The sequence below is a fragment of the Musca domestica genome, unplaced genomic scaffold (assembly GCF_030504385.1).
Source record: "Musca domestica strain aabys unplaced genomic scaffold, Musca_domestica.polishedcontigs.V.1.1 15, whole genome shotgun sequence".
Taxonomy (NCBI): domain Eukaryota; kingdom Metazoa; phylum Arthropoda; class Insecta; order Diptera; family Muscidae; genus Musca; species Musca domestica.
The window spans coordinates 11,783,851-11,811,671 of NW_026712207.1; the positions used below are offsets into that span (position 1 = coordinate 11,783,851).

Sequence of the window (27,821 nt, forward strand, 5' to 3'; positions counted from 1 at the left end):
TTGGTATTTAAAGTTAGTAATGAATACCACAGAAAAGTGTCTGTGCAGATTCTCGTCTTTGTATAGCCCCCATATAACGGTACCTTCCTATATTCGGTATTTTGATGATTTTGGCGACATTATTAATTGGAATTGTTTGAAATTTGGTATTTAACGTTCGTAATGGCTACTGCACGGAACGGAAAATTGTCTGTGCAGCCCCACATTTTGGTATAGCCCCCATATAATAGTACCTCCCTATATTGATGATTTTAGCTACATTATTCACCGAAGTTTTTTTCAAGTTTCGCATTTGAATATTTTTTTAATGGCTTATGACAAAAATTGCCTATGTAGGCCCATGTCGTCGTTTAGACCCTAATATGATGGCAACATTTGATATTTATAAGATTTTAACAGAAATTTTAACGCATTTTATTTTTTTAATATTGCCAAATTCGTTTCAAATCGTGGAGAGTATTCAAAGTTCGGCCCGACTGAACTTACAATATTTTCACTTGTTTTTATTTGCAATATTGGCAACGACACTATATGCCTAAAATGTATAGGAATACAAAAATTCAAAATCCGAAAATTTCCCTAAGTGTTGAGAAGGGGGAATTTCCCCTCCTCTAATTTGATTACTTTGCAATGAAAACTTTGAAAACGCCGATACACATGTCTATTTTTATCTCTTATTTCATATTCTGCAGGATTGTCCCTGTAATTAATGGAAAAAATGAAGACGGTTGATTGGCACGCACAAAACGTGCTCGTGCTGAATTTACAGTGTTGCCAAAAATATAGTAGCTAAAAAATTGCTCTTTACAACATTTTGAGTAAAGACATGCGGGACTTGTCCCAACTACTTGAATTTTTCCACCGATTTCTGTATTGCGTTCCGACAAGATGTCCATGTGCGTCCAATGGGCAGATTCAACATGGGTCGTCCGAAGGAGTAGGGCAATGTTGTCAATTGCATATCTGATATAAATATAACAACGTGCCAGATTTAGAATATATGGATTGCTTGCTTCATTTTATGAGATATTTGAAAATATTTGGAAAATTTTGAAACGAGGGTGAAGTACCAGATATAGAAAGCCGAAGTATTCCACTTTATCTTAGACAGCTAAAAGCATTAGCATGTGCCAAATTTAAAGAAAATCTAATCTTTCCAATTTATTCAAAATTTTAATCTTTTGTGGGGGTGGTACTAAAAGGAGTGGGCCAATAAATTTCATATTCACATCAGAATTCTGGTTTAGAGAAATATTTAGATTTACCAAGTTTGAAAAGTATCGCTGTCTTGTTTCGCAAAAATAAGTATTGCGAAAAATAAGTATTGAAAATTGTGACCCTTTGTGGAGGAGGTACCGGAAGGGGTGGACCCATATCCACCAGCTTATCACCAAATCTTGCAGAAGAAACAATATTGGGATAAGCAAAGTTTAGAACGAAACAGAGACTCATTACGTTTTATGAAGGTTTTCTTCTTCAAAATTTCCCCTCTTTGTTTGGGGGTGCCAGAAGGAGTGAACCGATATTGCACGTTTAAGTTCGTCAATAATATTATCATGTCCCAAGTTTCGGATACACCCTTCGAGATTTATCGCGCTCACCAACTATTAGGACAGACAAACATACAGAAACGCAGATGGACACCCCTAACTTGACTCCAAATGTCCTGAAACGGATTTGGTCCACAGGGACCAAGAATCTGAAGCCGTTTATTCGATACCCTCGAACCCTGTGACTGAGGGTATAAAAATGGAAATGGAAAAAATTATTCCAACCGCTCTTAAAGTTATTAATACTTCTCTTGTGCATATTTAAAATTGAACCTTTGATCCCGCCGACCACTGCTACTTAGTTCTTATATAATTTTTTCTTATTTTTTTAATATGCAAAAGAACAACAATAGTACAGTAAAAGAAGAGAATGAATTCGAATCGATTCCAAGTAAGTTATTCCAACCCAATAACGATGAAAAGAGAAAGAGAGAGGGATAAAACAACCATAAACACGAATATATCAAAGGACACGGAACGTAAAAGAAAAACACAATAGTGGTTTTATTGCAATGGTTTTATAAAAAAATTTCATAAATTCAATATTTTGCATATATTTCCCCGAAGTAGCATAACACACAACGAAATGTTTCTTTTGTTCTTCTCAAGCTCGCTCTCTGTGCTTTTGTTTTATTTTATTTCATAATATTTTATTTTGTGTGTGTGTGTGCATTATTTATTATTCATATACAAATATAGGATAGGATAATTCTCTCTGCCACATGGCACGTTCTGTTTTGGGCCTTATGATGCTAAGGGGAAATTTAAAACTCCAAATGCATTAGTATGGATCGACCGTTCCAGATATTAGTATATATATATATTTTTTTTTTCTGTTGTGCAAGAAACTACTTGGCATAGGATTTTTTTTGAAGAGAATAGACCAGTGGTGTAGCTACAATCTTTTAGAGCTGAAAGAAAACAAATAAGAGCACAATACAATGAGACAAAGAAAACTGCAACCAACTTCAAATTTCATTTCTAAGCCACTCATCCGATAGCTGTTAAAATTATTCCAGTGACAGCTCATTATATTCTTTACAGGCGTACAAAAGCATTTTGGTGAGAATTTTCCAGAGAAAAAGTTATTCGTGATCCATTTCAAGCGTAATAGTGTAATTTCTTTATATTGGGCTGGAAACCTCCTAGTGGCTATCGTTAGAGCACTCCAGCATTTAAATGTAAATAAATCTTTTGTGTCTTGTACCATCGCTCGTTAACGTGATACTGGTTGTGTAGCCCGACGTCAAGGAATTGGATGGAAGAAAACAGCAACATCGGCGGAAATGGTTCAAAAATAACGAAGCGATTTTATTGAATCCCGCGTCGCAGTGGCCGAAAAATGGCTCATAAGCTGAACATATCGAAATATTCCATTTGACAAATATTGAAAAATGAGCTCGGGGTAAAGCCCTTGAAATTCCAAATAATGCAAGAATTTACACCGTATCTGGAAGAAAATAGACTCAAAAGAGCTAAAGAGTTGCTTCGCTTGGCCGAATGTGGTGCACTGCCGAATTTGGGTATCTCCGATGAGAAAACATTCGTTGTCCAGCAGATTGTAAACAAACAAAATGATCGTGCTTACTTGCCAAAGAAGTCAGCTGAAAATGTGAACCTTTGGTTGGCCACCAGAACTCAAGCGCCGTCCATGGTGATGGTGTGGGCTGCCATATCAGGCAAAGCTTTGGATGCAACTACCGTGAGTGCGATGGTGGACAATTTGCTCTGTAGAGCCCAAGCAAAATCCAAGACCAGACCTTGAACGTTGTAGCTAGCAGAAACGTTGAAAACTCCGCTCGACCGTGGCATCAGAATAAATGCCGAATATTACGGCGAAAATATTCTGGAGGGCGTATTAACAACAGGAACTCAGCACTCGTCACCCAAGAATGGTTACAAAATGAGGTTCCTCACTTTATTTCCAGCGCTCAATGGCACCCAAAATCTCCGGATACCAATCCGTTGGACCATTGTGTCTGGAGTATTTTGGAAAGCAAGGTTGGCACTAAAAATACCAAAGTGTCGATCACCTCAAGCAAGCGATTCGCCGAGAATAGGCCAAACTACCGCAGAGCAACATTCGGGCAACGTGTAAGGGTTTCATTGACCGTTTGATGGCCATAATTCGTGTCAAAGGTGACCAATTCGAACCAAATTTATATTTATTCTAAAATTTCATGCTATTTCCGACATTTTTATACCGCCCACTATAGTATGGGGGGTATATTAAGTTTGTCATTCCGTTTGTCACACCTCGAAATATACATTTTAGACCCCATAAAGTGTCTATATTCTTAATCAGCATAAAATTCTATATCTATTTATCAATGTCCGTCCGTTTGTCCGTCTATCCGTCTGTGGAAATCACTCTACCTTCCGAACGAAATGAAGTAGGTTGATAAAATTTTACTCAAATGTGTATTATGTCTGCAGGACTTTTGGTATTGAAAATAAGCCATGTAGGTCTACGTCTTCGTGTAGGCCCCATATAACAGTACCCCCGATATTCGGTATTTTGATGATTTTAGCGGAATTGTTTCACAATTCGCATTTGAAGTTCTTAATGAATACTACAGCCTATGACAGAAAATTGTCTGTGTAGGCTTATGACAAAAGTTGCGTATGCAGGTCCACGTCGTCTTATAGACCTTAACATACGGCTACATTTGGTATTTTTAGGATTTTAACAGAATTTTTAACGGATTTTATTTTTTTGAAAATTTTTAAATTTGTACCGAACTTGCAGCTTTCATTCAATAAAATTAAAGAAAGTAAATAAAAACTATGGCGTTTGACCTTGTTACAGTTTTTTATCTCACCCTGTATATGGAGAACATTTCAACGATTTCTCTCGAATGTGGTAAATTTTCATAAATATTTGTCTTGCCCCTCCATTGCTGTCCCTCTACGCCACTGATTTATGTTTAGTGCTATATTTGTCCATAATTGAGAGTTTATTTGTTTAAGAGCCATTGAGAGCCCTTTCCATTTTTTTTTTTCATAAATATTTAACAAATGCCCACAAACATTGAGTGATTCTTAGCATTGAATAAAAATATTACAAAACAAAGAGGAAACAAAAAAAAAAAACATCTACAACAAACAAATTTACAAATAAGCCGACCGACCGACCAAACAAAGAGAATAACATTAGCAAATATTACAAAAAAGGGAATAACAAAAAACGATTAACATATTTGAAATGGATATAAATCGCCCGGTTTTTCCAACGAAACAGCAACGACGGCTTTGTTAAACTTTCAACGGAAAGTAAATGTGAAAAAAAAAGAAATGGAAAGAACAGAGGAAATCCCTAAAATAAAGAACAAACATGAAATTTGAAATATTCACAATGGTATTTATTTGCAAATGTTCTTACCTCATTTTATTCGGTTGTTGTTCTTGTTAGTGTTGTTGTTATCGGCATTGTTAATGTTGTTGTTGTAGTTGTATATTGTTGCCACATTCGATGATGCATAATCTCCAGGGATAAGATAAGGCCACTGACCAAGATACCAAACATCAGAACCAAAAGAGCAGATGTAAATGTTTGCATATCAACCTGGGGGGGGGGGGATATTTAATGGCCGGATTTGTTTGTAAATATTTATGGATAACACACTGAAGACACATATTATCAAAGAAATTAGCAAATATTTGCTTGTTATCACCACCATATGCACATCGTCTAGATTGTCAGGAATATGATAACTTATAAATAATATTATGAAGGTAGTTCATATCTTGAACAAAGCATCACGTTAAAACACAATTTTAACTTTCGACCCTAAAATAGGTCGAAAGTTGTTTTTTATTTTATTTGAACTATTAAATAAGTAAAAGATGTCGAAAACGTAGAAACGTCAGGCCAATAAAAAAAATTGTAAACACAATACACATCTAGAAGTCGGCAAGCAAGCTTAAAATTGGAAAATACGAAGAGTTCAGAATTTAATAAAAGGTAAAAGTAGGAAGTTTTATAAGTAAACATAACTTTTTCTTTTGAAAATGATATATAGAAAGAACTACTCCATCCTGTTGAAACTGTTTTTGCCAATATTCTTTGATTTTTGTGAACAAAAAAAATCGTTCAACATGATCTGATAACTTAGCGGCCATTCCTTGATCATTTTCGAAGGAAAATGTCCCTATTTTGTCTCAGGACCAAAGTCAAAGTTGGACGATATTGATCTGCAATGTTATCTCTCAAAATGGTAATCAATTGGCCACGGAGATCTTATGATTTAAAACCTAACAACTTTTTGTGATTTTACACTTTGTGTAAATCCAAGAACTGAAAGGTGGAATTCATGAGGCTGTCGGGAACATAGACCAGCCGCTATTCAATTTGATTATGGAAAATACAGGGTTGCCCATATTCGACGGACCTTTGGGCCCTTTGGGCCCATTCCAATCGACGAGGTTTGTCCGCAGGCAACATTCTTTGTGTCAATTGAATTTCGTACGGGAACAAATGCAAATCAATCCGAATAATCCGTTGTAAAGTGGACCGAACCATGCCCAACGGCGTTTTTGGGATGTTCTTGGGGACCTCTCAACACTGGCTCGTACGGCAGCGATATTCTCGGCCGATCGCCTTGGTCGACTTTTATATGGCCTCTTCGGATTAGAAAGAGCCTTACCAGTCGAAAATTTTTCGTATAAACGCTTAGTGGTGTCCTTAGAAGGCGCACTTCTCACATTTTTTAAAACCACATTGAGTTTTCACAATTGTCTTCTTCTGTTGAATGTAAATTTCAACTATTTCAGAGTGCTCGCGAGGCGTGTATTGATTCATGGTAAAAATCTGCTTGGACTGACGCTTCAAACGCGGTATGTCATTAAGCGATGTAACATCTCTGTCAAAAGTTATGGCGTTGCCAGATGGGTCCGTCGAATATGGGCAACCCTGTATGTGTAATATAGAAGCTATACGAAAATATGACCTATAAAGATAATTATCTATCGAAGAATACAGTACCTAATGTCAATACCAAATACCAGCTTTTAAATAATATACGAAGACGTGCACCTGTACAAGGAATTTAACGATCTCCAAGTATCAAATTTGAAACCATTCCGGTTGAAAATGTGGCACAAATCATCGAAATACGGAATATCAGTTGGTATCGATCGTTATATGGGGACTACACGAAGATGAGAACCTGTACAGGCAATTTTCTGTCATAGGAAGCAGAACCTATTACGAACTCCAAACACAAAATTTGAAACAATTCAATTTAAAAGTGTGACACAAACCATCAAAATTCCGATTATATGGAGGTACAGTTATATGGGTACTATACCACAACTTAGACATATATATAAAGTTCTCTGCAATGATGTTTCCTACATCCTGATTTCCTACAAACTCTCAATTTACTGCAAATTTGGTTCGAAATTGTAACTAAAACGCCCAAAATAACTTAAATCTGGCGGTACAGTTGTATGGCGACTATTCCAAAACGTGAACCTATATGGCTCATTATACCCAGTGTCAAATGGCTACAGAGGGTATATATCACTTGATATAGCCAAAACGTGCCTCATCAAAATAACGGTTTTAGACCCTGGGTCTCTTTGGAGACCAAATGTGCGTTTCAGGACATTTGGAGTCGATCTAGGGATATCCGTCCATCTGTTTGTCCGTCGGTCTGTCTGGCTGGTGCTCACGATAACTCTCGAAGGGAGTAATTGATTATGTCCAAACTTGGTGCATCAAGATATTATTGTCAAATTTAGATCGAGTTCGGAGATGGGCAACATCGGACCACTGCTTCTGGTACTTTCCAACAACAGGTCCAAAATTTTCAGAGAGAAAAATTTATGTGATAAAAAGAAAAAGAATCATTCGATTTTGTTCAAACTTTACAAATCCAAATATTTTACCAGGGGTTGGTCAGGTGCGAAAATGGACAATAACGGCCCACTCAAGTACCTACCCCACAAAAGGTCAAAATAATAATAATAATAACTCTTATAAAATTTGAAATAAGAGTCTGATTGTCTTCAAATTTTACACATCGCAACATTTTAATTGACACAAAATATGGTGGAAGGTTGGATATATCGATTCGTTGGTACGTTCCTCAGAATGGGTCAAAATTTTGAATAACCATGAGGCTCGTAAAAGGGGAAATAAGCGTCCGATTCCTTTCAAAATCGGCACATTTAAATATTCCCATCAACTCAGGATATTTTGTGAAAATGGTAGATATCGACCCACTTCTTCTAATACCTCACCACAAAGGGTCAAAATTGTAAATAATCAAAACGAAAAAAAATCCAAAACTAGCATCCGATTAATTCTAGGTTTCACGCATTCTAATATTTCCACTAATACAAGATCTGGTATGGAGATGGAATATATCGGTTCACTTCTTTTGGTACATTCAACCCCCATCCCCAACAAGGGGTCAACATTTCAAATAATTATAACCTATACAACATGCGAAACAAGTGCGCGATCAAACTTTCATTTAACCACTCTGAGTAAACTTTTAACTAACAATTATTCTTATAGAATTATAAATACATTTTCGATATTCTTTAAATTTTGCACATCCCAATATTTTTTATCAGTATAACGTGAAGTAGAATAATTTGGTCCACTGCATCTGGTACATTGAGGTCATTTGAACATTTTCCAAAAATTATCACATATCTCATATAATGTGGCGTTTCCACTGCACTTGATTCGCTCTCTATTCGTTGTTTGACCCTTAACTATGAAAAAACTACTTAATTCTTCACACAAAATTTCCTGAGCGAACACTCATATTTGTACATTGTTCAAATCAAATCACTCTCAGAACAACGAAAAAATGTGTCCCATTACTAACAAATGAGAGCATTTATCGAAAAAATAAATTATGACATTTAAAAATTGAAAATAGAAAAATTTAATGAAATTTTGATCATTTTTGGGAAGACTGAAAATTATGAATGAAAACTACAATGTTGAATAGCGTATGTACATTCAAACGAAAGTAAATTTTGTTTTCTCTCTCATCCGAGGTACGCATTTTGTCCACGAGTTGAAATTTCCACAGGAAACTGGAAACAAAAGAGGCAATACTTTCAAAATGTTTGTATCGGCAGAAAAAATATTTGACAAGTGTCTCTCCAGCAAAATTAAAAAAACAGAAAAATACAAAAATATGTTAAAAATGTCAACATTTACACAAAAAGTTGAAAACGTGAATGAAAATTATAAAATTAATGATATAATAAAACTTTGGGAGAAAAACAATCATTTCTTCTACTCATATTACTGAGAATTTAATGTATTTTAGTATAAATTAAAATTAAAATCAACAAACAAAATTTTTGAAAAAATTAATTATTTTACTATGAATTACGAATCGTGCCGTATGAACGGGTTAATTCGTGTACCTAATTCTGAGAGCGAACAACGTTGTTCGGTTTTCAATGGAAACATGCTATAAAGTAGAGGTAGTAATCGATATTGGTCAGATTTGATACCTTGTATTTATATCAGACTTACGTCAGATACAAAATTGACAATATTGGCCGACCCTTTTGGTACCTCCCTCATAAAGAGTCAAAAGTATGAATGAATAAAAACAGACATTGGCTGTTTTTAACTTGTTTTCAATACCAAATGTCCAGCTTTCAATCATATTTTGAAAAAGGTTGTCCAAATTAACACTCGTATAATGATATTGCCGAAGACACTACATACCTAAACTGTAAGAACTTTAAGAAATCTTAATCCGACGTATTCCAAAAATGTGGTTATGGGGAGAACTTGCCCCCTTTGTATTGGTTACTTTGCTATGTGAACTTTGATACACATGTCTTCTATTTTGTCTCTACTTTCTGCTGGATTTTTCCTGTAGATATCTATTTATGTATAATTTTTAAATACCTACCCGTAGATCATCCGTGTGCAATTGCTTGACACAACGTGGTCTGGGGGAATGCCAAATTTTGTGCTCATAATCCATAAGACCAACCTCGGTGACACGTCTTAAGCTGAAATTGAAAATATTTATAACGAATGATCAATAAATTCTAATCATAACACAAACTTGCCCATATGTTATAGGTTTACGCAGTGGTGAACCCTTCTGAACAATGCTAACCATTTTCTGGGGTGGAAATAGCTGGATCTCCGTTAAATCGCAAATTTCCTTTTCGGTAAATGTATCGGCCATGATTTTATAGGCCGTGGCAACATCAACGTGAAAGGCAAAATCTAAAACTCGATTTTCAATTTCTTATGAATTTGTAAATGGTTTGAGTATACTCACGTCCTTTTTTGATTTTAGCCACCCCATACTCGGGTTCATACCAATTGGAGGCCTCATTGGTCTTTGCATGGGCACCCGTCTCATGGCTATGTAAAATATCACGATAGGCCTTGGCCTTCTGGGCCTCAGTCATGGGAATAATGGATGTGGGTAGAACAACATTATCGGGAGGGGCATCCACAAACCCTGTACCATCTGCTGTCGGCATGCTGGTTACCTTTTTGGCATACAACTCCTGGGCATCGGGGTCTTTGGTACGCTAAATTAAGAATTTTCGTAAAAATATCTAAAATATTTTTTTTCTAATTTTTAAATAACTAAAAATCAAAGAATTATAAAAATCTGAAATTCGACCTTCATTTTTAAATTATTTCAAATGTAAATTTAATAAAATTGACTTCGAAGTCTTTTTATACCGTACAACACTATGTGTTGGGGTATTATAAGTTTGATTGGGCCAAAAATTATGTAACACCACGAAATATTGATTTCCCACATAGGAAAGTATATATGGATCTTCCTATCTCGCCGAGCTGAGTCGATCTAGCTATGTATGTCCGTCCGTCCGTCTGCCCATGTTAATTTGTAATCACTCTACAGGTCGCAATTATGGTCCGATCTTCACGAAATTTAAAATGGAGGTGGGGCTAGGGTCAGAATAGAACCCTATTTCTTTTGGTGATAATCGCATAATATTTAGGGGTTGAAATGGACCAAAAACTGAAAAAATTCCTGATTTTGCACTTGCTCTACAGGTCGCAATTATTGACCAATCGACGCGGAATTTCGCATGTAGGTAGAGGTTAGGGCTGGCCAGAAGCCTACCCATTTGGGTGGTCATCGGATAATATTTAGCGGGTAAAATAGACCATATCTTTTTTGTTGAAAAAATTCAAAAATTTTCATTAAACCGCGAATATTTTAAATCCCGGCGAAATCACAAAGCCATGACAAGGTTACTTCTGATCTTTACATTGATGTTAACATCCAACAAAACGGATATATAGCAAAATATGTGCGATGTATATGTTTATCAAAGAAGATATGCTTGAAAAATCTCTTATATGTCGAGAACGGCTGAACTGATTTCGACAGTTCTCATTAATTCAGAATGGCCTCTTGGCAGGAAACATAAAACATCTAAAAAATCGCATAAAAATAACTCTCTAAAGATGAAAATATTGATTTTGTAAAATTTTCTCATATTTTTTCCATTTTGTCATATTTTTGGCATATTTTCATTTTGAATTAAACATTTGGTAATATTTCTACAGCTAAAAAAAACTGAGTAGTTAGGATATCAGGATATCATATATAGATCGCATTTATGGCCCGATCCTTACGAAATTTTGCATGGAGATAAGATGAGGGTCAGAATAAAGGCCTATTCTTTTTGGAGATGATCGCCATATATTTAGGGGTTGAAATGGACCAAAAAACTGCAAAATTGGCAGCAGGTCGTAATTATAGGGGTTACTGGGCATTGCAAAAGCCAAGCAGTTTTGGATGGCCATCCAAAAATATTCAATGTGTGAAATAGATTGCCAACTTTTATAGACAAAATACGAAAATGTCCATTCCAGTGACTTTTTGGAGAATTCACAAATACAGGAAAGACGCACTTCTGACTATTTCGTTAAAGCTGATTTCGTTGAAGAATATAGTAAAATGGCTGTATCTCATATAGATGCGTTTCAGTCAAAAAACAATAATAAATATTAATCTTTTGCCACTTCTTAGAGATTATAGGTCTTTGGGAAATATTGGTTCTAGATCTAGGAAGACCACTTACATGCAACATCTACCAATAAATTGGAAATGAGCAAATGAGTTTAAGTTGCTATTATCCGAAAATTAGAGAACGAAACCTGATGATTTTCTTTTATCATTTGTCACAATATCTTGTGGAATTCTTTCGAGTATCTCGCCTATATAAACTGTATCGTTTATTATAGTGTTGTAGGGTATTCAACGGTCGGCCCCGCTCGACTGTAGCCTTTGCTTACTTGTTTTCTTTTTGTGTTTCACTTATTTAATTTTTATATTTTCGATATTTCATCTTCCGTCAATTAAATAACAACAAAAATAAAGATCTTGAAGATCTTAAATTTGAGATATTATTTAAAATATATTATTTTTTCTTACCAAAAAATAATCCCTGTTGTAGACAATATCCTCTATGCCAATTTCCAAAGATGAATGTATCAGATCCCGTAAAGTCCTTATGGTCTTGGGTTTCTCCATTAGCAATGTGCCCACAATACTGGCCGAATAGAACTGATAAATGGCAAATGAAAATAGCAACGAAGTTGTTACAATACAGCGACCAGAAAATGAGCGAGTTGAGAATGTTAAACCTTTTCCGAAGATACACAATTAAAATTTAATTTATTTTTAAGTAAATCCCACAAAATCTTACCCTGCTGACATATGGAACCCACATAAAACAAAATCGACTCCAAAAACATTCCCACACGTTGTGTGGCCGAATTATCATCTCTAATGTCATAGCCACAAAGTAAACCACCCCAGCGAACCAGACGCTTTTTGAAACTGCCATGGGGGAATGATTTGGTAGGTATGACTGCTGTTTTTGTAAAAATGATTTATTTTCATAAATCTTCAACCTTTAATAGAAATTAACTTAGTTATATATTACCTGATACTGGTCTGCCATCAGTTTCCAGTGTTGTCAGTAGCCACAAGAGTAGAATTGTAGCCACGCCACAGCCAGCCAGCAATATCCAGACATCATTCGAGAAGGGTTGCAAAAATACAATGCGATCCTTTTTAGTGCTGCGTGGATGTCGAAATATGAAACAAGGTCTGCAAGTAAGGACACGAAATAAATTCTCCGATATCATATGGGCAGATGAAAATATTTCATTTTATTGATACACTTTTTTGGCTATACCAAAACACCTATTTTGTAAATTAATTGTATTTAAATCATAAAAATTAATTCAAAAATATTTGTATTGTAAAGAATTGAAAATTGGAAAATTATTTAATTTCTCTCTTGTCGACCAGGAATTCCATCGGAATAATATCTTGTAGAGAATATATTATTCCGAAAAGATATTATTCCGAAAATTATTTTTTTTTATCCGGAGGTTGTTTTTGTATCATATTTTTATCATCTTTTGTATAAAGTAGTATTTATCCATGAAAGCAAACGAATGAATTGCGGATAAAAACTCAGTGAAGACTATGGAGAGCAATTTTCAGGAAATTTTAGTGGATGAAATTACTGGTCGACAAGAGAGAAATTAAATAATTTTCAAATGTTCAATTCTTTGCAACACAAATATTTTTGATAATTGTAAGTTTGTAAATGTTAGTCATATTTCCAAACGCGAAATAATACCATAATTCACAGCATTCTCATGGAAAAAATAGGTTCCCTGCGAAGTTTCAAATCGTTTAAATATTTTACTTCCGAATTATCATTCCTCGAGTCTATATCTGTCCAGGTTTTTCAGCCCCAAATAATGATACATTCCTATTTTGAGTATCTTAGAGATTTTGATGGGATTTATATTTTACTGCCCAGAAAAAGAAAGCATAATCCAATTTTGGTAAAACTTTGCAAAATCCTAGTATTTGCATCAGTACTAAGTCATGTGCAAAAAATGGAAAATATAGGTCTACTCCATCGAGGACCTACCCCACAAGGGGTCAAAATTTTGAAAAATTATAATTTTTATAAAATGGAATGTAAGAGTCCAATTGTCCTCAAACTACACACATCACAATATTTTTTATAACCCTAGGTCTGGCGAAAATATTGAATATATCGGTTCACTCTTTCTGGTAGCTCCCCCACAGAGATCAAAATTTTGAATATTCATGAACCTCATAAAACGCAAAATAGGCATCGGATTCCATTTAAACTTGGCACATCTCAATATTTCCATCGACATAAGATTTGTTATGAAGGTAGCAGAGATCGGAGTATGCTTTCTGGTACTTCCCCCACAAAGGGTCAACGTTTTGAATAATCAAAAGGATCATCAAGTCCGAATGAAGCATCCGATTCTGTTCAAATTTCACACATCACAGTATTTTTATTAACCCAAGGTCGGGGTCTGAGTTGGGATATATCGGTCCAGTACTTCTGGTACCTCCACTACAAAGGGTCAAAATTTTGAATATCCATGAAGCTTATAAAACACGAAATTGACATCCGATTCCATTCAGACTTAGCACATCTCAATATAACTGTCAACACAAAATCTGTTATAAAGATGGTAGAGATCCTACCATTCCTTCTGGTACTTTCACCTCTAAGTTTGGCAATAATACACTAAATTTGGATCAAACCACCAAGACATACGGACGGACGTTCGGACACCTCTAGATCGACTCCAAATGTCCTGAAACGAATTTGGTCGAAAGATCTTTGGATATAAAACCGTTATCAAATGATATTCACCCTCTGCAGCCAAATCAATAGTGGCATCTTGTTTTGAAAATCAATACACAAGCCTTCCGCGGGTAGAACCCCGAACTTCTCGCACCTTTCAGTCAGACTCTAACCCTGTCACCATCCCAACGAAAGATGTGCTTAGAGGTATAAAATCTACATACTGCTTCAATGTCATTCATTCAGCTCGTTTGACTGCAAAACTGATTGCTCAACACATGTCGAAAACCGGGAGAATACTTCTTGTTTCCAAATCATAAAATCTACACACCAAGAAAGCTTTTGTAGCCCAATATTTCTGTCATACTCCCAAATTACTTTTTTAAACAACTTCGTCTGGTTGATCACCAATATGTCTTTTGCAGATGGGAGTAGCACCTAAAATATGTCCTTTTTAAGTTTCAAGTGTTGTCAATTTTCTTCACAAAATAAAAACCTAAAACTTGAGGCCAAAAAGCCTACCACCAATCATCCCTATGCATTGGGCGCCACCTTCAAAAAATCATTATATCTTCAATAAACTTAATGAGATGGAAGTTTTACATATTTTGGTCCGATTTCAATTTTACTGTGCGCCATGTAATGTGTAATAATATTCGTTCAAATTCTATCGAATCCAACCCCAAAGAAGTACTTAACATTTTGTGAAAATCGGTTCAGAAATAGCTATAGCTCTTATATGTATATATATATATATATATGTTTCATCCGATTTGGGGTTTAAGTCCCAGACATTCATAATATGCAACAGTGATATTTGAAACCAGATATACCCTTGAAATACCTCTGCCAAATTATATCAAGATCGGTTCAGATTTGGATACTGCTTCCATGTATATCTTTATCTTTATCCGATTTGAAGTATATTGTGCTCTATATGCCCAATATCAGCCCAAATAGAGTGAATTCTGGCACATCTGACCTAATTCATCCAAGAGGCAAGGGGTGAAAATCGGTTCAGATATAGCTATTGCTCCCATATATATGTTTTATCCACATTCGTAATACGCACTCCACAAAATTGATGTTTGGTACCAAATGTGAGATACAGCTCAGAATTACCTCTGCCAAATTTTACCGAGATCGGTTCAGATTTGGATGTATCTCCCTTATATATCTTCATTCGAGTTCAAATATATTTTTTGCCAAATGTGTAATATCAGCCCAAATAGGATGCATTTTGGCAGAGATTACCTAATTTAGTCTAAAATCAAGTGTGTCCAATATAGCTATAGCCCCCATATATATGTTTCACCCTCTACTCCTCTCCTTAGTGATTTTTTAGCTTTTAAGTCTCATAAGATTTTCTTTTAATGCATTTCTCTTTCAAAATCTACACAACCTCAACACTCGGCATTTCAACTTACCTTGCCACCCAAGTTCTTGTGGTATAATCAATCACTTTGGCACGTTCAATGCGAAAGAATATGGGTGATCCACCAATATCCGCTTGCTTTCGGACCAATGCACCAATCATGCCATCAAATTTGCCATTCTTCAGGTAACCCCAGGTGGCGGTTTTGGACAAAACGAAACTGCATATCAAAAGAAAGAGAAAACGAGAACAAAAACAATATTGCTTGAACATAATAAATGATTTGTTTAGCTCCCGACTGGAATAACGAACACAGGCATGTGCAGCCAAGGTGGAACCGACCACCAGAAGAAGCCAGCCACAACATTCAAGGGTCATTTAATGCAATATCGATGAGATGTCTCACCCGGGGAGCATTGCATTTTTAATATCCTCTTAAAGCAAGTAGGTGGTTGAATGTCTGGAAGATCTTTGCCAAAAGAAAAAAAGCAACAGCAATCACTAGGACGAACATTGGCAGGCAAACAGTGGGGAAGTAATAGTTTTGCCGGGTGGAAAATCTATTTGTGGTTTTGAGAATTTTCTTTTTTTTGTGTTTTCCACCACACAAAAGGTGCTTATAACGAAAGGTAAGGATAGGTGAGAGAACACATTCAACAAAAAAAAAATACAAAGTATTTCAGGTGAAAATTATAATTGATGACTTTTAAATTGAGGTTTTTGTTGTTGCACTCTTCCACTTCAGACATCATCATGCATGTATGAACGATGTGCGAATGTGTGTGTGTGCTGAACAAGATAAATGAATTCATGAATGAAAATTTCTACACATTGAATTATTCAATACGATTCTGATTCGATATAATGCAATTGAAATGTCGATTTTATGGTGGAGAGAAAGCAAAACAAACAGAAAACAAACAAAGAAAAAACCTCAAAACTTACCTGAAATTGAATAAATCTCGAACATGTGATAATAATGCGAAATTAAAGCGATTCATTGAATCCAAATGGGTATCGATGTGACTGATTAAATATTCATGCAATGAATTTGAACCGTTTTTATGAGTTACCTACAAAAAAGAGGGGTTTTATTAAATATGAGCATGATTTATCTGGTTGGTTTCATAATTACCACAACCAGGCAGCGTATACGAGCCAAGTGCATATTTAATCTGCGCATTATGAACGATGATCCTTTGTACCAATCGGCTAATTCCAAACCTTGACTGGCAGAAAATTCACCAATTTCTGAAGTATTTAATTTGCCACCATACTGACGTCCAGGACTCCTATAAATGTGAGAATAAGTGGTTAATATTTCTAAATTCGGATTTGAACTTAATCAGTATTTCCGGAAAATTTTACACATTTCTGGTAAGAGTTTTCTTAATAAGAACAAGTAAAAAGCAATAAGTTCGGCCGGGCCGAACTTTGAATACCCTCCACGATTTGGAACAAATTAAGAAATTTAAAAGAAAATAAAATCCATTAAAAATTCTGTTAAAATGTACAATATTCCGAAGATCGGAAGGTCCCGATATATGGGGAATATACGATATTGTGGACCTATATAGACAAATCTGTTTCTGGGGGTAAAGTACTCACAAAGAACTCCTTATGCAGAATTTCAAACAATTCCGCTGAAAAATGTGGCTATAATCATGAAAATGCCGAATATCATGGGGGGGGGTGTCGTTATATGGGGGCTATACGATATCGTAGACCTACATAGACAATTCACTTCAAGTGGATAAAGTACTCACAAAGAACTCCTTATGTGGAATTTTAGACAATTCCGTTGAAAAATGTGTCTAAAATCATCAAAATACCGAATATCGGGGGGCACCGTTATAGGTGGGCTATACTATATCGCGGACCTGTATAGACTATTCTCTTCCAGAAGGTAAAGTGCTCATAAAGAGCTTCTTGTGCAGAATTTCAGATAATTCCGTTGAAGAATGTGGCTAAAATCATCAAAATACCGAATATCAGGGAGTACCGTTATATGGGGGCTATACTATATCGTGGACCTATATATACAATCTTTTTCAGAGGGTAAAGTACCCACAAAGAACTCCTTGTGCAGAATTTCAGATAATTCCGTTGAAAAATGTGGCTAAAATCATCAAAATATCGAATATCGGAGGGTAACGTTATATGGGGGCTATACGATATCATGAACCGATATAGCCCATCTTCGAACTTGACCAGCCTGCAGACAAAAGGCAGAACGAAGGGACGGACGGTCAGGGCTAAATCGTCTTAGAATTTAACGCTTATCAAGAATATATATTCTTTGTTGGGTCCAAAATTATTATTTCGATGAGTTACAAACGGAATGACGAACTTAATATACCCTCCATACCATGTATGCTGGAGGGTATAAAAATTAAGTTGGAAATAGGAAAGATTTTAAAAAGTTGGTAAAATATGAATCAATTATGTGCTTGCTATTGACATGAATAGGTGACTTATAGTATGGTTGTCGAAAATCCGTATTATAAGAATAAGAAAACCGTTTGCAACAGGTGGCGCAAAAGTAAACTTCCGATGTTTTTTGGCTGTAATTATTTTATTTTTTTTACATCAAGTCGGGAACGTGATGTCATGTAAATGGTCGCGGCCACAGTTTATTGTCATTTGAGTCCTATTTATGGCATTTTGCATCACTTTGGCCAAAAGTTCCGGCTATAGGTCCTCTTAAAGCGTAGTGTCTTTAAGAACTGAAAGAGTCTGAGGCTTGTTGCCACGAACCCGCGATCATTGCCTTGTAGCGCTTACCATTCACAGTTCCAAAAATGTTCTTTGAGCGGGTGTAATGGAACTTCGTGGGTTACACACGGATTTTCAGTGCCCGAGAAGCGTTAATTTAGCTTATTTACGTACCCGCTAAGATGGAAATGAAAAATCATCTTCTTCTTGGTGGTGATTAAGGATGGCTTGAGTCTACGTTAGACGCGATTGGCTGCCAACAGCTAAGAGCTTATGCATTATATGGACTTTGTGCGAAAGCATTGATGATGCTTTCTTGTACCAAAATTCGCTGTATAGACCGTCGACTGAAACAGAATTTGCGTGGCAAGTCGTTTGGCCGATGTCGACGGCACTTCAATGACATCCTCGGCTAAAGCAGCAATATACAGGGTGTGATAAAAAACTGCAACAAAGTCCAACGCCATAATTCTCACATTTTTTTCTTCGTTTTTTGAATGAAAGCAAAAAATGTCGGAAATAGCATCAACTTTTACAATAAGTTTAGATTTGTTCGAATTGGTCACCTTTGACACGAGTTTGGCCCTCAAACGGCCAGTGAAACCATCACACGCTGCCCGAATGTTGCCCTGCGGTATTTTGGCCCCTTCCGGCGAAGCGCTTGCTTGAGGTGATCGACACTTTGGTATTTTTTAGTGCCAACCTTGCTTTCCAAAATACTCCAGACACAATAGTCCAACGGATTGGTATCCGGAGATTTTGGTGGCCATTGTGCGCTGCAAATGCAACGTGGAACCTCATTTTGTAACCATTCTTGGGTGCCGCGATGCCGAGTGCGATGGTGCTGAGTCCTGTTGGAATGTCCAAGATTTGAGGCCAAAATGTTTGCGTGCCCAAGGCTTTAATACACCCTCTAGAATATTCGGCATTTATTCTGATGCCACGGTCGATTAATACGAGCGGAGAGCAACCATCGGCTCTTATGGCGGCCCACACCATCATCATGGCCGGCGCATGAGTTCTGCTGACCAACCGAAGGTGCACATTATCAGCTGACCTGAGTTAGCTGACGATCAGTTTATTGCTTTACAAACTGCTGGACAACTAAAGTTTTCTCATCGGAGAACACCAAATTGGGCAGTTCACATCATTCGGCCATGCGAAGTAACTTTTTAGTTCTTTTGAGTCTTTTCTGTTGCCGTGTAAGTTCTTGCACTTTTTGAAATTTCAATGGATTTACCCCGAGCTCATTTTTCAATATTCGCTGAATGGAATATTGCGATATGTTCAGCTCTCGAGTTATTTTTCGGGTTTCCGGTTTCGATCAAGTCACGTCTTTATTTTTCGCACCATTTCTGCTGATGTTGCTGTTTCCTCCGTCCACTTCCTTGACGTCGACATCGGGCTACGCTACCAGTATCACGGTAACGAGCGATGGTACGAGACACAAAAGATTTATTCACATTTAAATGGTGGAGTGCTCTAACGATAGCCACTTGTGATCTTCCTGCCAAATATAAAGAAATCCACTATCACGCTTGAATTCCGTCACGAATAATTTATTTTCTGGAAAATTCTAACTAAAATTCTTTTGTACGCTTGTAAACAATTGAATGAGCTGTCACTGGAATAATTTTAACAGCTGTCGGACGAGTGGCTAGAAATGACAGCAGTCTGAAGATGGTTGCAGTTTTTTCATCTCACCCTACATTGAGTATACATTTTAGGCCTAGAAGCTATGTATCGAGATGTTACAAACTTTTTGGCCCAATAACTATACCCTGCTTTATTATTATGGTGGATCACTCAACTCACATAAATACAACAGGTGAAGACAAATATACCCCCCTTTATCTTTATTTCATCACCACACTCTGGATAATAGCTAAAAGGAGCATCAATATCTTGAGACAGCGACATGCCTTTCAACTTTTTACTATGTAAACATTTTGGTTAACAAGAATCTCAATTGCAAAATACGTGTGTATGTGTTGTGTTCTGTTTGGTTCTAGCGTTTCATTGTTCTCTTTCCCGGTAATCAATCGATTATTCCACACCACCCCTAGACAATGATGTGTACAGGAATATGCCTAGACCAACACGCCAACAACTTACCAAACATCGTAGAGGAGGTAGTAGTAATCCATCTTTTCAAGTGTTTCATAGTCTACACCAGCCGCAGGGGTGGAGGAGGGGGTGGCATCATTATTTTCCACCACCGACGGCATGACAATAGATTGAGATTTACTCTTCGAGGTGGTGTCAGAATCAGCTACAGCAACAGGAACAGTTGCCGTAGTTGTTGATTCAGTAGCAATAGTGGTTGTTGTTGTTGCTTTTGCCTCTGCAACTGGTGTTGTTAGCGTAATGCTACGCACACGTCTCTTTGCCAATATTAACTCGGTATTTATATTGATGTTGAGTTTTTCCAGAAAATTTTCAATATTCTCCATATCTCCAGCAGCAGCAGCAACATCATCATCGTCGTTTGTGTTTCTTGCCCTCGTTCCCGTTGCCGTACCCGTTTCCGTCTTGCTGTCACTGTTCATCTTGTTTTTCATATCATCATCCGCATCATTGATTCCAGTTTGTCCATTAAATGTATAATCCTCCATCAACAGCCAGTGATACAAGGAGTTAAAAAGAGCTTTATTGGAGGCCTGATGATAATGTTGTAAACATTCCAACCCAACCCAGTCCAGTTCAGACCAAGCCAGACCAATCCAGACCATTTCCAAACCAATGATAGTCATCGTCCATCGAACGGTTGGACGGATGGATGGATGGATAGATGGTATTGGGCGACATCGAGAACAGCATCATACAAATATAATGTCGTTGCATTGATCCATCCAGACACGTAATAGAGTAAAACAAACAGAAAAAGAAGGGAAGAAAAAAAATGGAAGGAAAGCGTTAAAGCATTGCATTATCGGATACAAACATCATTAGTACGCTTTTGATAACTATTTGCGAATTTAAAGGCATAACAGAAATGACAGGAAGACATTGAATGCATGGACATCTCGGGAACAGATTCATTCATTCATTAGTGTAACTGCAATTAAGATTCTGACAAGTTTTAAAGTTGTTAATGAATTTCCAGGAACCATTAACAACGTTTGAGAAATTTATTAAAACAAGTAAAAAGACATTGAGTTTAGACAGGCCGAAAATATGGATTCAGATATTCAATATTCCGCCACTGGAGCTAGAACCCATTATGACCTACGAATACCAATTTTTAGACAAAATCGTGGTAAAGTGTGCAAAACTCATTAAACTACCGAATATCGGGAGGTACCTTTATATGGGGGCTATACGAAAACGTGGACCTACACCTACAATTCTCTAGAGCTGGAAATCATCACGAACTACAAATACCAATTTTTAGAAAAATTGGTGGAAATATGTAGCTTAAACTATCAAAATACCAAATATCAGGAGGTACCGTTATATGGGGCTATGCGAAACAGTGGACCGCTATATCTCATATTCAATACCAAACATCCTAGATATAATGCAAACTACTCTGCCAAATTTTGATTTCAACAGCCATACGGGCAAATGGACTAAATCGACTTCGAATTTCATGCTGATCATAAATATATATACTTTATGGGGTCCATGACGAATATTAAGAGGTGTTACAAACGGAATAACAATTATAATGTACCCTCCTTTCCAACTTGAAGGGTGTAAAATGCGTTAACATTTTTATAAATATTTTTTGTGATGGATTTTAGATATTGCATTTTAGGTATTGGATTCTTTAAAGGAGTTGTGGCAATCTAGTCCCATCAAACGAACAAGTTCCTTATCTAATTCCGTGGACTCCGATAAAAATCTACGTATGAGCATTATGACACATATGAAAACACTCATACGTACAGACACTAGTGTACAGAAATAGGAAATAGATTGAATAAATATCAGACAACATTGGCACGCAATTGGGAGTTATGATCCCGTAACATTTGAATGCCAAACGTTTACGAATATTTTCCTAAATATTGTCGATCTGAACTCAGAGAGTCCTTTCAGGAAACTGTTTAACCTCTCCAAAGTTTTAACAACTAAGCAAAGGCTATAGTCGTGCGGAACCGACCATGTGATACCCTACAACACTACAATATCTTAGAAGCCCCTTTATGTCCACATCCGTTTTTTAAATTATGTCACGGAGCACTGCCCAAATATTACCCTTTTTTGACCAGGGACATTTGCCCAATATTTACGCATTCTGTCGTGCTGTTAGTAGTTGTGGTCCATTTTACAGCTAAATATAATCCAATAGTCGTCCCAAATGCTAGAATTTCTCCCTGTCCTTAACTGTCTTCTCAGGCGTGTCGATTGGCTTCAATTGCATGATCAGGAGATTTTTTCTGTTTTTGGTTCATTTCAACCCCTAAATATATTGCGGACATCTTTGAAAACAATAAGCCTAGCCCTTCTAAGCCTAACCCTACCCTTGTGAACATTTTCGTGAGAATTTTTTGGAAATAGCATAAAATTTTAGAATAAGTTTAGATTTGTTCGAATTGGTCACCTTTGGCACGAATTATGGCCTTCAAACGGCCAATGAAACCATCACAAGGTGACCAAATATTGCTCTGCGGTATTTTGGCCCATTCCTGGCTAAGCGCTTGCTTGAGGTGATCGACACTCTGATATTTTTTAGTGCCAGCCTTGCTTTTCAAAATATTCCGGACACAATAGTCCAATGGATTGGTATCCGGAGATTTTGGTGGTCATTGCCCTCTGGAAATGAACGAGGAACCTCACTTTGTAACCATTCTTGAGTGGCGCGTACTGAGTGCGATGGTGCAAAGTCCTGTTGGAATGTCCAAGCTCTGCGATAATATTAGTCATTTATTCTGCTGCCATTGTAGATTAATACCAGTGGAGAGCGGCCATCGGCTGTTATGGCGGTCCACACCATCACCATGGCCGGCGCTTGATTTCTGGTGGCCAACCGAAGGTGCACATTTTCAGCTGACCTCTTCATTTTGTTTGTTTACAAACTGCTGGACAACGAGTGTTTTCTCATCGAAGAAAACCAAATTCGGCAGTTCACCACTTTCGGCCAGGCCAAGCAACTTTTTAGCTATAAATATATTTTCTTTCTGTTGCGGTGTAAGTTCTTGCACTAATTGGAATTTCAATGGCTTTATCCCGAGTTCAGCTCACGAGCCGTTTTTCGGCCACTGCGACGCCGGTTTCGATCAAGTCGCTTCTTTACTTTTAGAAACATTTCTGCTGATGTTGCTGTTTTCTTCCGTCTACTTCCTTGACGTCGGGCTACGCTACAAAAAATTTATTCTCATTTAAATGCTGGAGTGCTCTAACAATAGCCACATGTGCTTTTCCAGCCAAATATAAAGAAATCACACTATCGCGCTCGAATTCCATCACGAATAATTTTTTTTTTTCTGGAAAATTCTCACCAAAATGCTTTTGTACGCTTGTAAACGATATAATGGGCTATCAGTGGAATAATTTTAACACATCTCGGACGAGTAGCTTAGAAATGACAGCAGTCTGAACTTGCTTCCAGTTTTTTCATCTCACCCTCTGTATATAAACCCTATCTCATAAAATGTGAAGCAAGTAGTCGATAGGGTTAAAATATAGTAGTTGTAATATTTTTATCTGACTTAGGTCAAATACGTAATGGATCCTCCCCCATAAAGGGTCAACAGTGTAAACAATCATAACTCAAGGCTGAGGGTATACATCGGTTGGCAAAACCGACGCTCAAAAAATTTAATAAACATCCGATTCTCATGAAATTTAACACATCCTAATATTTTTATATTTAGTAAAAATTTTAGGATGTGTGAAATTTGGTCGCAATTCTCAATACTTATGTCTCTCATAACTTTCGAAAGAAGTCAGTGATGCTTTCAAACTTGATATACCTAAAAACTAGAGATCTGATCTGAATATTATATCCAGACAACTCATTCTGGAATCCGACCAACTCTATCTGGTACCTTTGATTATCATTTATTAGCATAAGACTGGAAATAAGTGTTTTTTCTTTAAAATTTCCACATGCCATTTTTTATTAGTGCTAGATGAAGTGGAATATCTCGATCCGCTATATATAGTACCTCACACCTATCTCATAAAATGTGAAGGAAGTAGTCGGTATGGTTCAAATCTGGGACATTGTAATATTTATATCAGACTTAGGTCAGATACATAACGCAAGCTGCAAAGCAGATGTAAACCCTATCTGTCGACAAACCCGACTGAAACTTTTTGAATTTTTTTTTTTACACAATTCTTGATTTTTTGTGGGGGAGGTGTCAGAAAGAACGAACCGATATATTTAATGTCCACTCCTGCTTTAATATAGTTGAATATACTGGGATATGCTAGGTTTAAAGATAACTACTATATAGAATGGGCTTCTCTTAGCCCTTAGGTATCCCAAATTGTTTGCCAGGTTTCTTATTACATCTATGATGTGCTTATGAAATCGATCGGTTAAATCGATTCTAAGATATTAATACATAATTTTGAAATTTAAAATTTGAGTAAATGATACAAATTTACAATATGTGCGGGATTTTCACTTACCATTTCCAAAAGTTTACGGCTTGCCTCACCACATGCCAGATCGACGACAACAAGTTGCGAATAATATTCAGGACGTAAAATTTGATCCAACCAATTAGTGTTCGATAACGAGTTGCGTGAATTGGGACCTCCAACATTTCGTGTATTTGTTCTCTCAAAACGGCCTCTTTGATTAGCGGGACCTGAATCTGTTCTCTTCTTCGGTATCAAATGATCAATTTGTATTATTTTCAAAATTAGACCTCTATTATCTGATTCTAATTTATCAAGCGATTTCCCTCCTGTAAACAATTGATCCAATAACTGCGCCGTTTCTTTTTTACGTTCCATAAGATTCCTATATGACTCCTTGGGACTCCCATCTCTATTATGATTACCTGTCACTTGACATGTAAACAAATTGATGCGACTCATTTTTTTGTGCGTCAAAGCAAATTGACGTATCAATTTTGCCTGAAACTGTGTTTTCGATTCGTTGGCTTTTGTGTTTTGATTTATGCCATTTTTGTTTTCATTTTCATTCATGACATTTTCCACATTGCTATAGCATTCCATGTCATTTATATTGTCCTGGCAGTCAACGGTGATTTTTGGCTCCCCATGGACATTATTATTGTTCTCTTTTAATTGATCCTTGACCATAGCAATATCATCAAGCTTCTCGGTTGGTGATAATAAATTCTTGGGGTTTTGTTGCCGCTCTTCTTGGGGAGTGCTTTGCTCATTTCGCCGCTGCTGCCGCTGCTGTTGAATGTCTTTGACCACAACAACATTTTGCAATAATTTATTATTAAGATTCTCATTAATATTGTCATAAATCAAAGAATTATTATTTCTCTCTTCATTCTTGATAGCATCGGTAGCAGCAGTGGTCATCTGAGATATGGTGGATCTTTTTGTATTGGCATTTCTTGGCTTCTCCTCCTGTTCCCCCCCTCCTGTGCCATTGGCATTCAACTCAACACCATCGATAGCAGCATATGTTGCCGCTGATGTCCCATAAACACCATGTTGCCATTTTAATGTCAATATTAATATTAAAAACAGCAGCATCAGCAGTTTTATTTTGTTATTAAAATATTTATGCATTGTTTGCAACATCATAAATTTAAACGAGTCCTCCTCGTCACAAGTCACGTTTCACGGTTATTTAAAGAATTCTCTTGGCTTTGTTTATGACCTGTTTCTGGCCATTCGCCTCAATGTTGTGCCTGCAACTGAACGGCTTTTATGGTTTCTTCATCAATTTAAAAAGAGACCGGATCTCCACCAAAAAAAAAAAAAAAAAACAGAAAAAGGAAAAGGAAGCGTTTCCTACACCATGTTTTTTATACCCTCCATCATACAATGGAGGGTATATTAAATTTGTCATTATGTTTGTAACTCCTCGAAATACTCGTGCCAGACTCAACAAATTATAAATATTCTTGATCAGCGTAAAATTCTAGGTCGATTTAGCTATGTCCTTCTGTCTGTCCGTCCGTATTTCTGTTGTAAGCTATCTTTCGAACAAATTGAGATAGAAGAATTTTGCACACATATTTATTTTCTAGTAGGAAGGTTAAGTTCATAAATGGGACATGTAGGTCCACGTTTTCATATAGCCCCCATATAACGGTTCCTCCCTATATTCGGTATTTTGATGATTTTAGCGACATTATTCACCGGAATTATTTCAAATTTGGTACTTGAAGTTCGTAATGGATACTACATCCTACGACAGAAAATTGTGTGTGCAGGTTCACGTCTTCTTATAGCCTCCATATAACGGTTCCTCCCGATATTCGGTATTTTGATGATTTTAGCGACATTATTCACCGGAATTATTTCAAATTTGGTACTTGAAGTTCGTAATGGATACTACATCCTACGACAGAAAATTGTGTGTGCAGGTTCACGTCTTCTTATAGCCTCCATATAACGGTTCCTCCCGATATTCGATATTTTGATGATTTTAGCGACATTATTCACCGGAATTGTTTCAAATTTTGTATTTGAAGTTCGAAATGAATACTACAGCCTAAGACAGAAAATTGTCTGTGCAGGTCAACGTTTTCACATAGCCCCCATAAAACGGTACCTCCCGATATTCGGTATTTTGATGACTTCAACGACATTATTCACCGGAAATGTTTCAAATTTGGTATTTGAAGTTCGAAAAGGATATTACATCCTATGACAGAAAATTGTCTGTGCAGGTCCACGTCTTCATATAACGGTACCTCCCAATATTCGGTATTTTTATGATTTTAGCGACATTATTCACCGGAATTGTTTCAAATTTGGTATTTGAAGTTCGAAATGGATACTGCACCCTAAGACAGAAAATTGTCTGTGCAGGTCCAGGTCTTCGTATAGACCCCATATATCAGTACCTCCCTATATTCGGTATTTTGACGATTTTATGTACAATAGTCACCGAATTGTTTGAGATATCGTATTTGAACTTCGTATTGGATGCTACAGCCTGTGACAGAAAATTGTCTATGCAGGTCCAGGTCTTCGTCTAGCTCCGATATAACGGTACCTCCCTATATACGGTATTTTTATGATTTTAGCTACATTATTCAACGTTTATTTCAAGTTTCAAATTTGAATATAGTAATGGCTTATGACGAACAAAGCCTATGTAGGTCCACGGCGTATAGACCCCAATATAACGGATATATTCGGTATTTTAACAATTTTAACAGAATTTTTTAAGGATTTTATTTTTTGAAAATTTTAAAATTCATTCCAAATGGTGGAGGGTATTCAAAGTTCGACCCGGCCGAACTTACTGTTTTTTAACTTGTTTTTTTTTCATGTCTTTCCTGTCACAACACATTGACAGAAATGTCACTGGAAGTAATGCCAAGTTATCGCTGTCCGTTTTTAAAGCATAATTGAAAATTTTGCATAATAAATATTGCCATTGATGATGGTGACTGCTTTCCTTCCGCTGTGTT

The 27,821-nt window shown here is 36.6% G+C and overlaps 1 protein-coding gene across 3 annotated transcripts; it reads right to left on the bottom strand.

Annotated features, from left to right (window-relative positions):
• Positions 1-4,444: 4,444 nt before the first annotated feature.
• On the bottom strand, positions 4,445-26,104 carry LOC101898959 (uncharacterized). Of its 3 annotated transcripts, none has more exons than XM_059119657.1 (13): positions 24,874-26,104; positions 20,401-20,945; positions 16,706-16,862; positions 16,516-16,643; positions 15,623-15,790; positions 12,489-12,655; positions 12,249-12,413; positions 11,975-12,186; positions 9,830-10,088; positions 9,612-9,774; positions 9,449-9,551; positions 4,933-5,115; positions 4,445-4,866 (listed from the first exon to the last, which is right to left on the bottom strand). In XM_059119657.1, exons 1-12 carry the CDS (start codon positions 25,975-25,977, stop codon positions 4,939-4,941), a joined length of 3,348 nt encoding a protein of 1,115 aa, XP_058975640.1. In that variant the 5' UTR covers positions 25,978-26,104; the 3' UTR covers positions 4,445-4,866; positions 4,933-4,938. The 3 variants fall into 3 exon arrangements, with proteins under 3 accessions (XP_058975640.1, XP_058975639.1, XP_058975641.1); XM_059119656.1 differs by having other exon boundaries at positions 12,249-12,416; positions 24,874-26,103; XM_059119658.1 differs by lacking the exons at positions 4,445-4,866; positions 4,933-5,115 and adding an exon at positions 8,432-8,609 and having other exon boundaries at positions 12,249-12,416.
• Between the last annotated feature and the right edge of the window lie 1,717 nt (positions 26,105-27,821).

What these genes read in the sequence shown, in the direction of transcription:
- LOC101898959 (XM_059119656.1), bottom strand. Translation starts at nt 25,977, where the DNA reads ATGATGTTGCAAACAATGCATAAATATTTTAATAACAAAATAAAACTG. An exon ending in TGATGGCAGACCAGTATCAG is followed by an intron (nt 12,417 to 12,488) that starts GTAATATATAAC and finishes TTACAAAAACAG; the next exon opens with CAGTCATACCTACCAAATCA. An exon ending in GGCTAAAATCAAAAAAGGAC is followed by an intron (nt 9,775 to 9,829) that starts GTGAGTATACTC and finishes ATCGAGTTTTAG; the next exon opens with ATTTTGCCTTTCACGTTGAT.